Source organism: Manis javanica, chromosome 5, assembly GCF_040802235.1.
Source record: "Manis javanica isolate MJ-LG chromosome 5, MJ_LKY, whole genome shotgun sequence".
In the NCBI taxonomy this organism is placed as follows: Eukaryota; Metazoa; Chordata; class Mammalia; order Pholidota; family Manidae; genus Manis; species Manis javanica.
Window position 1 is genome coordinate 63,750,366 of NC_133160.1, and position 15,087 is coordinate 63,765,452.

Here is a 15,087-nt window from a genome sequence, read left to right on the forward strand (position 1 = left end):
CCTAAACCAGGAGCCCAAATCCACCAGCTAAGCCTGAGTATAAGGGCAGACAATAGAGTGCTCCACGACCTGGGGGAACTTTCAGCTGCTGAGCCTATTTTCTTTACAACCACTGGGCGTGCTTTCAATACAGGAGGCACCAGTGCTTCTGGCACCACCCCTTCATCCTTCCCCAGCCCCTCCATTATTGGGACTGATGGCACCTTTTTCTCCCCTCCCCCAAGTGCCTCCTCTGCTACAGTGCCTCACAACAATGCCAGTTCAGTCTTCAGAAGGTCTCTTACCTTCAGCTCAATGCTTTGCAGCTGATGTTCTCGTGCCACCTCCGCCTGTGCTTCCCTCAGGAGTTCGTCTTTTTCCTTGATGGCCTCTTCCTCCTTCAGAGCACCTGGCAGCACTGCCATCTCCTCCCCAATGGCACCTTGCTGCCAGCCCTCTCATGCTGCCTCCTCTTGTATCAGTGCCATTTCCCTCCTCAGGGAATCCACAGAGTTTGCAGCTCGTTTTCTTGTGCTGCCATTTCTTGGGTTTCTTCTTTAGGCCTTTTTAAGACTGTGAGAAACGGCCAACCCACAGTCCCCACTGCCTCATGGGCATGCTGCTTCTCAAAGGATCTGTTTACTATACCAAGGGCTACCCCTACTGCCTCAGGTGTCACCCCCACTTGCCTCCAGTCCTGGGGTGGAGCCCAGTCCTCTAGGAGGCAAGCCACCTCAGATCACATACCCATTGGGGGACGATCCACTGTTTCCCCATTCACAGGGGCAGCCCGCTAAAGCACCCCTCCCGTAAGGGCAGCCTGTCTTTTTCTTGGTCAACAGTGAACCCTGCCGACTTTCGCCAGTTTTCTTGCTAATGGGTTTCAGCCCCAGGTAAGTTCGCTATGGATTCAATGTGACCAAAGAAATTGACAGCAAAATGGCCTTTGGGGTGAAAGTGTTTATTACCCGGCTTGTTCTCCCTGTGGTAGGTTGAGCACTAGCGTCTCTGCCTCCACCCAGAGCACTGGGCCAAGCTCTTTATGTAGCACAATAGGAGCTTATTGCCTAAAGGTGTGGAAATGGTAGCCTAGCAACAGGCCAGTTACATCATCAGGTGGTTTAAGTTCAGTGAGGATCCTGGCCATAGGAACCCCAACTTCCCCCCAGATGGGAAGAGACTAAAATCAAGGCTACCAGTTAGGAGGTAACTGTAATCTACATAACTTTGCCTATTAAACATATAGAAAAGGATAAGCATAATAATTGTACCATTGTGGTAAAACCTGCACTTACGGACAAAAATCAGTTCTCTTAGAAAAATTTTTTTCTACACTTGGAAGATCACTTCATATCTTACTTTAGGTTCCTTCACAAAAAGACCCTGAGAAAAGGGTTCAAAAGCATGTTGTTTATCTAGGAGATAATCCTAGAGGAGTGCAGAAATAAGAAGGGAAAGAAGGAAGTCAATAAAGAGTTTTTAACAATCAGGCAAATTAATGCTGTGGGTAACTAAGTGAAACCTCATCCCACTAATTAACTCTGGAAGCCAAAGAGTACTCAGAGTTATCCCACCTTGAGGCTCAGGAATTTGGGATATTTACACACCAATTCCCTTCAGTCATTGTTATTGCCCTCTACCAGAGCAGGCTGGGGACATGAATTCTGCAACACCTGTAATCTTCTATACAGTTAGGTGAGCAAAATAAGCTCAGATGGCCAGAGAAAGCCATAAGACATCGAAATGTGGACACAGTGTGAGGTGAAGCAGTTGTATACTGATGTAGCAAAGGTGTGGAAAGATGGCCAGGGGTATATTTTACTGTAAAAAAATCTAATCATTATCCTGACTTCATTTTTTTCTATTTATATGCCCTATAGATAATCCTTAAAGATATAGTTTAAAATATCCTAATATTAAATGCTTCTATTTCTTTTTTTCTTGTGGCAGACTAACCAACACTTTCTGAAAACAGTAACAGAACAAAGTATGGAAATTGAGCAACTCCAGAAACAACTTAGGTATTTTAAAATGAATTTTGTTATTTTATTCATAATTATTTTTCTTCAGGGAAGTGATGATGCTGTAATTTTTCCCATGAGTGTTTTTTCCTCCCTTTTAAGCTTTTTGTATATATGACTTGTTGGAATGGGAAGTCTGAAATCAAGCTTATTAGTTAGGCCACAACTATAATACATATATGAAGGGATATTCCATGATGCTATTAGCAGTGCTAATGGAAGAAATTCAATTCTTTTAGAAAAAAATTTCTATATATATCTTCCTTTGGATTCCCTTAAGCAGACCCTAAGAAAAGAGTTCCAAATCATGTCACTTATTTTAGAGGTTATACTGGATATCACCAGTTAGAGAAGTAGGGAAGTAAGTCAGACTGGAAGGTGAAGAGAAGGAAGACAATAAAGGGTTTTTAAAAATTAGTCAACTTAATACTGTACATATATATTGTGGTCCAATGGTTTAGTAATTATTGCATTAATAGACTTCACAGGAAAATCCAAAAAGCCAAAAATAGTGTTTTCACTCATCATTCTCCTTAGTCATAATACATAAAATTCAGAAGTATAGTCATTAAGGTTTTGTTCTATGATCCAGTCATTTAGAAATATCTTTTAAATAATATAAATTTAAATATTATAAAAAATGTAAGTTGTTGTTAAACCTTGCTATTTATTTTCCCGCTGTCATGGGTTTTCCCTGCAAAATAATATATTGGGTTTTTTAAAATAATTCTTTATTTTATAAAATTTTATGTACCACTCTTTATATTTATATTCTCTGCTTTCATCAACTTTATTATTTAATTTAATTTAAATACATTTACTTTCTTTTTCCCTAGACATTTATACTTGTGGGCTTTTATTTAGTCTTCCTTATTTCTTTAGATGTTACTGATTTTCAGTTTAAAATAGTAATGATTTTTTTAAGTGCAAGATCTTGTCATTTTTTTCAAAATGGAAGTAGTTTTTTATTATAAAAATAGTGTAAGTCCATTATAAAATACCTTAGATGGTATAAAAGTATATCAGTTATGGTACTAACTAACCAGAGTTAGTACAGACTTCATGGGATAAGAGCAAAATTCCCAACAAGACTACCTCACTCAGACACCAGCCACAAGTTCAGGGGTCCCCAGGCTACCCATACTGCTACCAACTGACTACAAACATTTTTTAAATGTTCCACAGCCCCCAAGCTCAGTGATTCTCTGGAATGACTCAGCTCAGAAAAGCACTATACTTAGAATTAAAATTTTATTATAAAGGGCATTTATCAGATAGATTGTATGGAAACAACAGAGAGAGAGATTGAGGCATCAAGATGACTCTAAATTTTATTCCACAACTGAGAATGGCATTGCCATGGACTGAATTGTAATTGATGTTAAAATGCCTGTAGTTTGTGTGTGTGTACATGTGAATGAGAAACTTGATAATCTAATCCTAACATCATGAAATAGTAAAGTATAATTTACCAAAACTATTGTGTAGAAGAATAAAATGTAATGTTATTTATGGGAACTTGAGTTTTGCAGAATAGAACAGAGTAAAGAGTATATATAGAAGTATAGTATATGACAAATGCCATTATAAATCAGTAGGGAAACAATCATTTTAGGAATGGTTATTTCTATGAAAATAATCTGTAATATCTCTCTTTTCATAAAAAAACTGTAATATTTTTCTTTTTGTATTAGATATTTGTATGGCTTTACAAATTAAATACCTAAATGTAGAAAGCAAAATTTTATAGATTTTGCATTAAAATATCAAAAAAATGTCTCCTTAATGTTTTTCTAGGGAAGTATTTCTTAACCACAATTTAAATGCAAGCAAAAAAGGAAAAGATTAATGTATTAACTATGTTAAAATGTAGAACTCCTGTTACAAAAATCAATCTGAGTCAAATGAAAAGTCAACCCGTAGTCTGTAAGAAGACATTTGCAATACTACATGTAACTGTCAATGCATTAGTATTGAGGATACATTAAGCATCAATAATAATAAATAAAATCCACAGAAAATTGGGTAAAGGATATGAACAAACATTTTAAAAGTCATAGCACTCAGGGAACATGTTAGTTAAAACAATGTGATACTACTTCATACCCAAATACCAATGTTGAAAATATAGCATGGAGTGTAATAACAAGATACAAAAAGAGATTACAGTATTATACAATTTATATACATTTTAAATGTTTTAAACAATAGTGATTATGAATATATTTTTAATTATATATATGAATATATATATATTATAGGAGAATAAAATAAAAACACTTCCAGTAATGATATACCCTAACTTCAAATTAGTGATTGTCTCTGTGGAGTGAGACTATTTGTAGAAGTAGGGAATTGGAGGCAACCTAGGTGTCACTAAGGAAGTGGATAGGTAAAATATAGGAAGTGCATCCTGTGGAATACTGTGCATCATTTAGAAACATTACTTAACATGTAAAGATGTAGTTACAGCAACATAGATAGTTCTTTTAAAAAAATTGATATTAAGGAAGTAAAAGGAAATATGGATCTATAGCATAATATCAATATGCAAATAACAGTATATATTTTACCAGTGTATGTATATATCCAAGGATATATCACATTTTAATGTGAATTGACAAAATGAAGAGGAATGAGAGCAGTCTTTCACAGATAATAGTGATAATGCCTCATAGAAAGAATAGTGTGATAACTCAACTCTGCATTCTAGGTTCAGAAGAGAATAGAAGAAAAAATATATAAGATTTGTGGTACATGTAGGATAAGTCAGGGTGTGGAGATTCTGGAAGAAGATGAGTAAGGAAATTGATTCATAAAGACCTGTGATCATATGATGGTAATAGAAATAGAAAATAAAAATGCATATAAAAGATTTTGTCTAGGAAAAATGAGTAGAACTTGGTGATACTAGGCTAAAGGACAAGAGAAGAATCATGGAATTTGGTTGCCAGCAGTACCTCAGTGATCATCTTAGTTTAACTTCCTAATTTTGAGAAGAAACCAAACTGAACCAAATGCTCAGAAACTATTTGTCATATCCAAGGTTGCACAAAGAATTCTTGGAAAAGCCAAATTAGAACTCACGTCTTATAATTGCCTAATTAATGAGTTTCTAAACCTGACCCTCTGATGGAATTCACAGCAGTAAGGAAGTCAAGAATGAAAGTTGATTGTTCAAGAAAGGATGATGAGTGGGTACATTGTTTTTTGACATCTGGGTGGAAGTTTCATTTGGCTGTTGGACACTCAAACCTAAAAATTATAAATTGAGATTAGAAATTAATAAATCCAGTTGTGATTTTTCTAAAGCCTAAATGGTCTTCAGTGTTTAATTGTCCATGAGCAATTTTGCCATAATATTTACTGACAATATTCCATAACTTAACATTAAGCAGTTAAGAATTGTATACATAAAACTATGCTTGCTTTTCCTGCCATAGATTTGAAAGAACATAAGGATAAGCAGATGCTTCTTTTAGGGAAGATGGTGTTGTTTTCAAGTTGGGCATATCTGAATGATGGGCATATTGACATTACTAGAATTTAGGTTTTGAGATACCCTATATAACCATGCCAAGAATAACTGAATTAGAAAGTCTTTAAAAACTATATTTGTTTAAATTTGTACTTATAAAAACATGCTAGTTTCAATTGTCTGATGTTATGGTGCAAAGAAAAAATTAGAATCGTGAACTTATAATGAAAGCTTTTGTCATTTTCCTTTTTTTAAGAGTTTCTGGTGATGCCCTGTCATAGCTGATAAAACTCCCCAGCCTGGTTTCTAAGAACCTTCATTTTCCTGGTCCTCTACAACCCTTCATTTATGTACAGACTGCTCAAAATAGTCATTTTGCTATTTCTCATGAAAGAACTTTTGGTTTCCTTTTTCTGCTTTTGATCATTACTCAGTTTCTCAGAAAATGTATAGCTTTCTAAATCTGGTTGAAACCTGTCTTCTCCAGGAAGACTTCTCTCATTCATTCTGCCAGATTTTTACTCTTCTTGTGGATATACTCAATGTTTACTCATTTTAACTGAGACTTTATGCTATTTCTCTTTCAGTGCTTTTTTGTCATGTATATTTGTTTATAATGTATATCCAGCTGCATTATGGAAATGATTATTTTTCAATTCATATGTACTAAGATTTTACATATGCCTTGTAAAGTCTTTGAAGGAAAGGACAGTCATTTGCATATATCTTTCAGTGTGTGTATTAATTCAAAAATACTGTTAAAGGATGTGCTGTAAAGACTGACTAAAGGATTGAATCAGAGTCCAAATTATCCTCTTAACAGAGTGGCATCATCAGGATATTTATTAAAAATAATTTTAGCCCCTAACAAATGACCTCACTAGCAGAGATTTTATCTTCATATAAAGAATCTATAACTTGTTAATTTATTTTATATTTATTGAGAACTTAAACATATACATGTGTGCTCTGAGTGTAGAAGCAGTCTTTAATAAATTATGTATGATATAATAGCCTCAAAATTTCATCTCATGCATACTTTTGTGACTTCAATAATCTTTAAAGATGAGTCCCCATTAAATTTTTCTATGTAGAGATTCTCCTGGTTATCTCTGCCCAGATGGGTCAGAGGCCCTCAACTGAGCTTATTGTCATCTCCTGCTTCTCTTTGTCTTTGTGAATGATAACATCCTTCTGCTTCAGAAAACTAGGACACATCCTAAATTCTTTTCTCTCCCAACTCTGCCTTCTAAATGTCTCTCAGATCCTTCACTTCTGCATTATTGATACTGTCATTGACATTGCTCAGTCCATCATCTCATCTGAGCTACTGCAGTAACCTCCCAATTGGCTTGCTCCCTTCCCATCTTTCTTTTTCATGCTGTCATCAAAATGATCTTCCAAAAGATCAGATATAAGATCTGATCATGTCATTCTCCTTCAATGCTACTAAATACCTGTAGGATATAATACATATTACCCAGCATAGCATAAACTTATCTATGACCTGATCTCTGGCTATTTTATATCTTGTCACTCCTCACCTCAGTTTCCTGAACTATTTTTAGTTTTCCAACCAAGCCATGCTACTTCATGACTCTCTAGTTTTACTCACATTGTTCAGGCTGTCTAAATGCTCTTTACTGATGAATATCCTCTCAACTGTCAAGGTCTGGCTCAAGTGCCACACCTTCTAGAAATCTTTTCCTGACTCTGTATGGTCTTTGTCTCCCTGGGTGGAACCAAAGATGCCTCCCTCTGTGCCTCAGCCACAGACCTCGTGTATCTTATCACTAGACTTCAGTGAGCTTAATTCCTTACCACTCAGTCTCCCTTTGCTAGTTTTTAAGCTCCTTAAGGTGTGGATCATAATTTAGTCATTTTTATCTTACCATCATCTAAGACAATGCTAGGTACAAGACAAGTGCTCAGAAAATATTTTTTGAGTCATTATGTCAGTTAATTAGATAATTAAATTGCACTTCATTGAAGGGGCAAAGAGAAACTAATTTGCTTGAGTTTTCTATTTGTGTACTTTGCCATTAGTCTTTTGGGGGCACACCTGTTTTCTTGGAATGTCAGTATTTAGAAAATTATATTCTTCAGCTGTGTAGTAACATACATCCATTTAGTAGCTTGATTTCCAAAACAACACATTTGAAAAAATCTTTTTAATATGATTAATAGTAGCTTTGCAGAATGAATTAAAAGATTTTTCGGTGTTTCCCATTATACATCCAGGCTTTAAGCTATATTAACATAGACTTTTAAATCTCTTTTAATTACCAGTAATCTCAAAATTTGAATGCAAAATAGATGCATTCAAGTTTTTGTGTGTTTAGTGCACACTCCTTTTAAATATGAAGTAAAATCCAGGAAATCTTAAAAATGTGATAGTAAAATGATTTATAAATAAGTGGTTTTATTGAAGTACATAAGATCTGATATGATAGGAATGTAATTCTAAATATATTCTATGTTTAATGCAACAAAGATTAAATTATATTATCACTGGATATTCATTGTGTTCATTTTTAACATTTTATAGATGCATGCTTTTTTTCCCAAAAATAATACATGTGCCAATAATTGTCATATATCTTTAAATATATTTATATGTACTTTTGCCAGGTAATGGTTTTATTTTAGCTGAACTAACAGATTTTTCTCAGATGTTTCATGTTCCAATTTGAATAATATTGTGTCTTCTATTATGAAAATGCTATGGAAATCTGGAATTTATGGATCACTAGTTTTGATTCATAATATTTTTGGAAACTATCCCATGTGAGAAGTGGCTCTGAGCAGATGTGCTTTGGTCATAAAAATTGCCAGACAGCTCAAGTGTTGGCAGCTAGTTTTCTGAGCTTAGAAACCATGTTTTAAGATAAGAAATAGGGCTTTGCTGTTATTTCCTTATCTCTTCACACTGTTTTAGTTTAAATTATTTATGGGGTACTTACAGTCACCCCTTATCCAAAAATGTTTATGTCTTTCCCTTTTAGTCTTTAAGGGGCATAAAGAAGAATATTAGACTTTATTTCTACAACATACTGGTCACAAGTAGGAACAAATCCATAACTTCCATTGTTTGGAACTTTGCCTTTACTAGGTGATTACTGGTTTATTCCAAGTATGTATTTTATTGTTACTTATAATTTTACTTGGCAAATATTCCACATTTGAACACCTAATCTAAAAACGTGCTTCAGTGCATGAAGTGTAAAGAGCCATAGGCTTTGAAATCAGAGAGCTCTGGATTTGTATTCTTATTTTTTTTATTTTCTGTGGAGTTGGACAGGTTGTTTAACTGCATGAACTTCAGTTTCCTCATTTCTGTAATAGAAATAAAATTAGCTTCCTTGAAGTGTTGCAGTGTGCTGTAACTCTTATTATCTTTGTTGTCCTCCATTCTACTTTAATATGCAACCTGTGTAGGTAGGTTTGTGTAGTATTTACAAAACAGATACTAGGAGATTTGGGAGTTGGTATTAATGTAACAAATAGACAGTATTTTCCCCTCAAGCTCTAGAAAATAATCCTTATCTTTGTTGTTACGGCTATAATTCTAGGACCAAACAAGGCTTTCCTCTCTTTTTTCCTTTCTTTGTTTTCCCTCCTTTCTATTGTTATATCCCCCATGTCTTGCCAACTGTACAACCTCAAGTCTTCTCTGTTTTTTCTTTATCTTGTTCCATCAGTCATTTTAAATCTTTTTTAAAAGCTTAGTCTCTCTTTTTGGGGTTCTTTTGAGACCTCAGGTATATAGACCTCCCCTGATGATTGCTTGTATAGTATTTTCTCCTCCCATTCTTTTAAATTACATGGGAGAAGAATGTTTTTGTTATAGTCACTCTGGAATTTCTTTCAGTGCCTATTTGGTCCCATCTCTTTCTTCTTCCCCTCAAGGTTACTGGTACCTATTTTGTCTTGAAATCCTCCATTCTCCTTAGTTGCTAAACTCTCTTTGATATGATTTTCCTGCCCTTCTTGAACATTTCTCTACACGTCTTTTGTGTTTATGTCCTGATTTCTTCTCTGACCTTTGTGGCCATTTCTTTTTTTCCTTTGCTTTTCCCATTTTCTTGTCGTACCTACTTAAAGTAGATATTTCTTAAATTTGTGGCCATGTAACTTACTTTTTCTTCCTCCTCCTTAATCACATTTACCCTACCCAACTTAAACTTTCATTTCAATAATGTTTCCCAAATGTGTACCTCCAGTCTTGATCATGTTTCCACTCTAGACTTGAACTGCTAGGGCAGTGGTTTTCAGACATTTTTTAAATTGTTTGATGTTGTGATTTATTTAATTTTATTTTTTAAAATTTTTTATTTAGATATTATTGATATACACTCTTATGAAGGTTTCACATGAAAAAACAATGTGGTTACTACATTTACCCATATTATCAAGTCCCCACCCATAGCCCAATCCAATCACTGTCCATCAGTGAAGTAAGATGCCACAGATTCACTGTTTGCCTTCTCTGTGCTGCATTGTTTTCCCTGTGATTCCCCACACCATGTGTGCTAAACATAATACCCCTCAATTCCCTTCTCCCTCCCTCCTCACCTGCCCTCCAATATCCCTCCCTTTTGGTAACCACTACTCCCTTCTTGGAGTCTGTGAGTCTGCTGCTATTTTGTTCCTTCAGTTTTGCTTTGTTGTTATACTCCACAAATGAGGGAAATCATTTGACACTTGTCTTTCTCTACCTGGCTTATTTTGCTGAGTATAATATCTTCCAGCTCCATCCATGTTGTTGCAAATGGTAAAGTTTGTTTCTTTCTTATGGCTGAATAGTATTCCATTGTATATATGTACCACTTCTTCTTTATCCATTCATCTATTGATGGACACTTAGGTTGCTTCCATATCTTGGCTATTGGAAATAGTGCTGCAGTAAACATAGGGGTGCATATGTCTTTTTAAATCTGAGAAGTTGTATTCTTTAGGTAGATTCCAAGGAGTGGGATTCCTGGGTCAAATGGTATTTCTATTTTTAGTTTTTTAAGGAACCTCCATATTGCTTTCCACAATGGTTTAACTAGTTTACATTCCCACCAGCAGTGTAGGAGGATTCCCTCTTCTCTGCATCCTCGCCAGCATTTGTTGTTCTTAGTTTTTTCAATGCTGGGCATCCTTACTGGTTTGAGGTGATATCTCATTGTGGTTTTAATTTGCATTTCCCTGATGATTAGTGATGTGGTGCATCTTTTCATGTGCCTGTTAGCCATATGTATTTCTTCTTTGGAGAACTGTCTCTTCCTATCCTCTGTCCATTTGTTAATTGGGTTATTTGCTTTTTGGGTGTTGAGGCCTGTGAGTTCTTTATATATTTTGGATGTTAACCCATTGTCGGATATGTCGTTTACAGATATTTCCCCTATACTGTAGGATGTCTTTTTGCTCTGTTGATTGATCCTTTGCCATACAGAAACTTTGTAGTTTGATGTAGTCCCATGTGTTCATTTTTGCTTTTGTTTCCCTTACTCAAGGAGATGCGTTCAGGAAGAAGTTGCTCATGCTTATATTCAGAAGTTTTTTGCCTATGTTGTCTTCTAAGAATTTTATGTTTTCATGACTTACCTTCAGGTCTTTGACCCATTTAGAGTTTACTTTTGTGTATGCGGTTAAACAATAATCAGTTTCATTCTCCTGCATGTAGCTGTCCAGTTTTGCCAACACCAACTGTTGAAGAGGCTGTCATTTCCCCATTATATATCCATGGCTCCTTTATCATATGTTAATTGACCATGTATGATTGGGTTTAAATCAGGGCTCTCTAGTCTGTTCCATTGGTCTATGGGTCTGTTATTGTGCCAGTACCAAATTATCTTGATTACTGTGGCTTTGTAGTAGAGCTTGAAGTTGGGGAGCATAATCCCCCCAGCTTTATTCTTCCTCTCAGGATTGCTTTGACTATTCAGGGTCATTTGTGGTTCATTTTGAACTTTAGAACATTTTCCCCTAGTTCATTGAAGTATGCTGCTGGTATTGTGATAGGAATTGCATTGAATCTGTAGATTGCTTTAGGCAGGATGGCCATTTTGAACAATATTAATTCTTCCTATCCGTGAGCATGGGATGTGTTTCCATTTATTAGTATCTTCTTTAGTTTCTCTCAGGAGTGTCTTGTAGTTTTCACAGTATAGGTCTTTCAGTTCCTTGTTTAGGTTTATTCCTAGGTTTATTCCTATTCTTTTTGATGCAACTGTGAATGGAATTGTTTTCCTGATTTCACTTTCTGCTAATTCATTCTTAGTATAAAATAATGCCACAGATTTCTGTGTATTAATTATGTGTCCTGCAACTTTGCTGAATTCAGATATTAGATCTAGTAGTTTTGGTGTGGATTCTTTAGGGTTTTTTATGTACACTATCATGTCATCTGCAAACAGGGACAGTTTAACTTCTTCCTTGCCAGTCTGGATTCCTTTTATTTCTTTGTTTTGTCTGATTGCCATGGCTAGGACCTCCAGTACTATGTTGAATAACAGTGGGGAGATTGGGCATCCTTGTCTTGTTCCCAATCTTAGAGTAAAAGCTTTTAGCTTCTCACTGTCGAGTATGATGTTGGCTGTGGGTTTATCATATATGGCCTTTATTATGTTGAGGTACTTGCCCTCTATACCCATTTTATTGAGAGTTTTTATCATGAATGGATGTTGGATTTTGTCAAATGCTTTTTCAGCATCTACGGAGATGATCATGTGGTTTTTGTCCTTTTTGTTGATGTGGTGGATGATGTTGATGGATTTTCGAATGTTGTACCATCCTTGCATCCCTGGAATAAATCCTACTTGATCATGATGGATGATCTTTTTGATGTATTTTTGAATTTGGTTTGCTAATATTTTGTAGAATATTTTCATCTATGTTCATCAGGGATATTGGTCTGTAATTTTCTTTTCTTCTGCCGTCTTTGCCTGATTTTGGTATTAGAGTGATGCTGGCCTCACAGAAGGAGTTTGGAAATATTCCCTCTTCTTCTACTGTTTGGAAAACTTTAACGAGGATGGGTATTAGGTCTTCACTAAATGCTTGATAAAATTCAGCGGTGAAGCCATCAGATCCAGGGGTTTTGTTCTTCGTTAGTTTTTTTATTACCAGTTCAATTTTGTTGCTAGTAGTTGGTCTGTTCTGATTTTCTGTTTCATTCTGAGTCAGCCTTGGAGGGTTGTATTATTCTAGTAAGTTGTCCTCTCCTTTTAGGTTATCTAATCAGTTAGTATATAATTTTTCATTGTATGCTCTAATAATTCTTTGTATTTCCGTGATATCCATAGTGATTTTTCCTTTCTCATTTCTGATTCTGTTTATATAAGTAGACTGTCTTTTTTTCTTGATAAGTCTGACTAGGGGTTTATCTATTTTGTTTATTTTCTCAAAGAAACAGGTGTTGCTTTCATTGATTCTATTGTTTTATTCTTCTCAATTTTATTTATTTCTGCTCTAATCTTTATTATGCCCCTCCTTCTACTGTCTTTTGGCCTCATTCGTTCTTCTTTTTCTAGTTTCTTTAATTGTGAGTTTAGACTGCTCATTTGGTATTGTTTTTCTTACCTGAGGTAGGCCTGTATTGCAATATACTTTCCTCTTAGCACGGCCTTCACTGTGTCCCACAGATTTTTGCGGTGTTGAATTATTGTTGTCATTTGTCTCCATATATTGCTGAATCTCTGTTTTTGTTTGGTCATTGATCCATTCATTATTTAGGAGCATGTTCTGAAGCCTCCACTTGTTTGTGGGATATTTCATTTACTTTGTGTAATTTATTTCTAGTTTCATACCTTTGTGATCTAAGAAACTGGTTGATACAATTTCATTCTTTTTGAATTTACTGAGACTCTTTTTATGGCCTAGTATGTAATCTGTTCTTGAAAATGTTCCATCTGTACTTGAGAAGAATGTGTATTTTGCTTTTGGGTGTAGAGTTCTTTAGATGTGTGTTAGGTCCATCTGTTCTAATGTGTTGTTTAGTGCTTCTGTGTCCTTACTTATTTTCTGTCTGGTTGATCTGTCCTTCAGAGTGAGTGAAGTGTTGAAGTCTCCTAAAATGAGTGCATTACATTCTATTTTCCCTTTTAATTCTGTTAGTATTTTTTTTGCATATGTAGGTGCTCCTGTGTTGTGTGCATAGATATTTATAACAGTTATATCTTCTTGTTGGATTGACCCCTTTATCATTATGTAATGTCCTTCTTTGTCTCTTATGACTTTCTTTGTTTTCAAGTCTATTTTGTCTGATACAAGTACTGCAACTCCTCCTTTTTTCTCCCTATTTCTTGCATGAAATATCTTTTTTCATCCCTTCACTTTTAGTCTGTGTATGTCTTTGGGTTTAAAGTGAGTCTCTTGTAGGCAGCATATAGATGGGTCTTTTTTTATTATCCATTCCGTCACTCTATGTCTTTCGATTGGTGCATTCAGACCATTTACATTTAGAGTGATTATCTATAGGTATGTAATTATTGCCATTGCAGGCTTTAGATTCACGCTTGCCAAAGGTTCAAGGTTAACTTCCTTACTGTCTGAGAGTCTAACTTAACTCACTTAATATGCTATTACAAACACAATCTAAAGGTTATTTTTTTCTCCTCCTTTTTGTTCCTCCTCCTTTCTATATATATTAGTTACAATATTCTGTAATCTTTGTCTATCCCTTGATTGACTTTGGGGATAGTTAATTTAATTTTGCATTCCCATAGTAATTCGCTGTTCTACTTTATTTCTGTGGTTTTATTACCTCTGGTGACAGCTATTAAACCTTACAAACACTTCCATCTATAGCAGTCCCTCCAAAATGCACTGTAGAGACCGTTTGTGGGAGGTAAATTCTCTCAGCTTTTGCCTATCTAAAAATTGTTTAATCCCCCCTTCAAATTTCAATGATAATCTTGCCGGATAAAGTATTCTTGGTTTGAGGCCCTTCTGCTTCATTGCATTAAATATGTCATGCCACTCCCTTCTGGCCTGTAAGGTTTCTGCTGAGAAGTCTGATGATAGCTTGATGGGCTTTTCTTTGTATGTGATCTTATTTCTCTCTTTGGCTGCTTTTAATATTCTGTCCTTATCCTTGATGTTTGCCATTTTAATTACTATATGTCTTGGTTTTGTCTTCTTTGTGTCCCTTGTGTTGGGAGATCTGTGCACTTCCATGACCTGAGAGACTATCTCCTTCCCTAGATTAGGGAAGTTTTCAACAATTACCTCTTCAAAGACACTTTCTATCCCTTTCTCTCCTCTTCTTCTGGTACCCCTATAATATGAATATTGTTCCGTTTGGATTGGTCACACAGTTCTCTCAATATTCTTTCATTCTAAGATCCTTTTTTCTCTGTGTGCCTCAGCTTCTTTGTATTCCCCTTCTCTAATTTCTATTTCACTCTTCATTTACTCCATGGTATCTAATCTGCTTTTGAATCTTTCCATTGTATGTGTAATTTCTGATGCTGTGTTCCGTAATGATTGCATCTCTGACTGCAATTCATTCCTGAGTTCTTGAATATTTTTCTGTATTTCTATGAGCATGTTAATGAATTTGATTTTGAAATCCCTTTCAGAAAGATTCATGAGGTCGATGTCATTTGAATCTTTCTCAGG

General features: G+C 35.3%; 1 protein-coding gene across 11 annotated transcripts in view; it reads left to right on the top strand.

Annotated features, from left to right (window-relative positions):
* SCLT1 (sodium channel and clathrin linker 1) overlaps positions 1-15,087 on the top strand; it is a 213,252-nt gene that overhangs the window by 71,798 nt on the left and 126,367 nt on the right. For all 11 annotated transcript variants that reach the window (XR_012131572.1, XR_012131571.1, XR_005055813.2 and 8 more), the window contains one exon: positions 1,930-2,000. Coding sequence is in view for 7 of the 11 variants with exons in the window: in XM_073237048.1 (XP_073093149.1) it covers positions 1,930-2,000 (71 nt within the window). In the remaining 4 variants the exon portion in view is untranslated. The remainder of the gene's footprint in view (positions 1-1,929; positions 2,001-15,087) is intronic.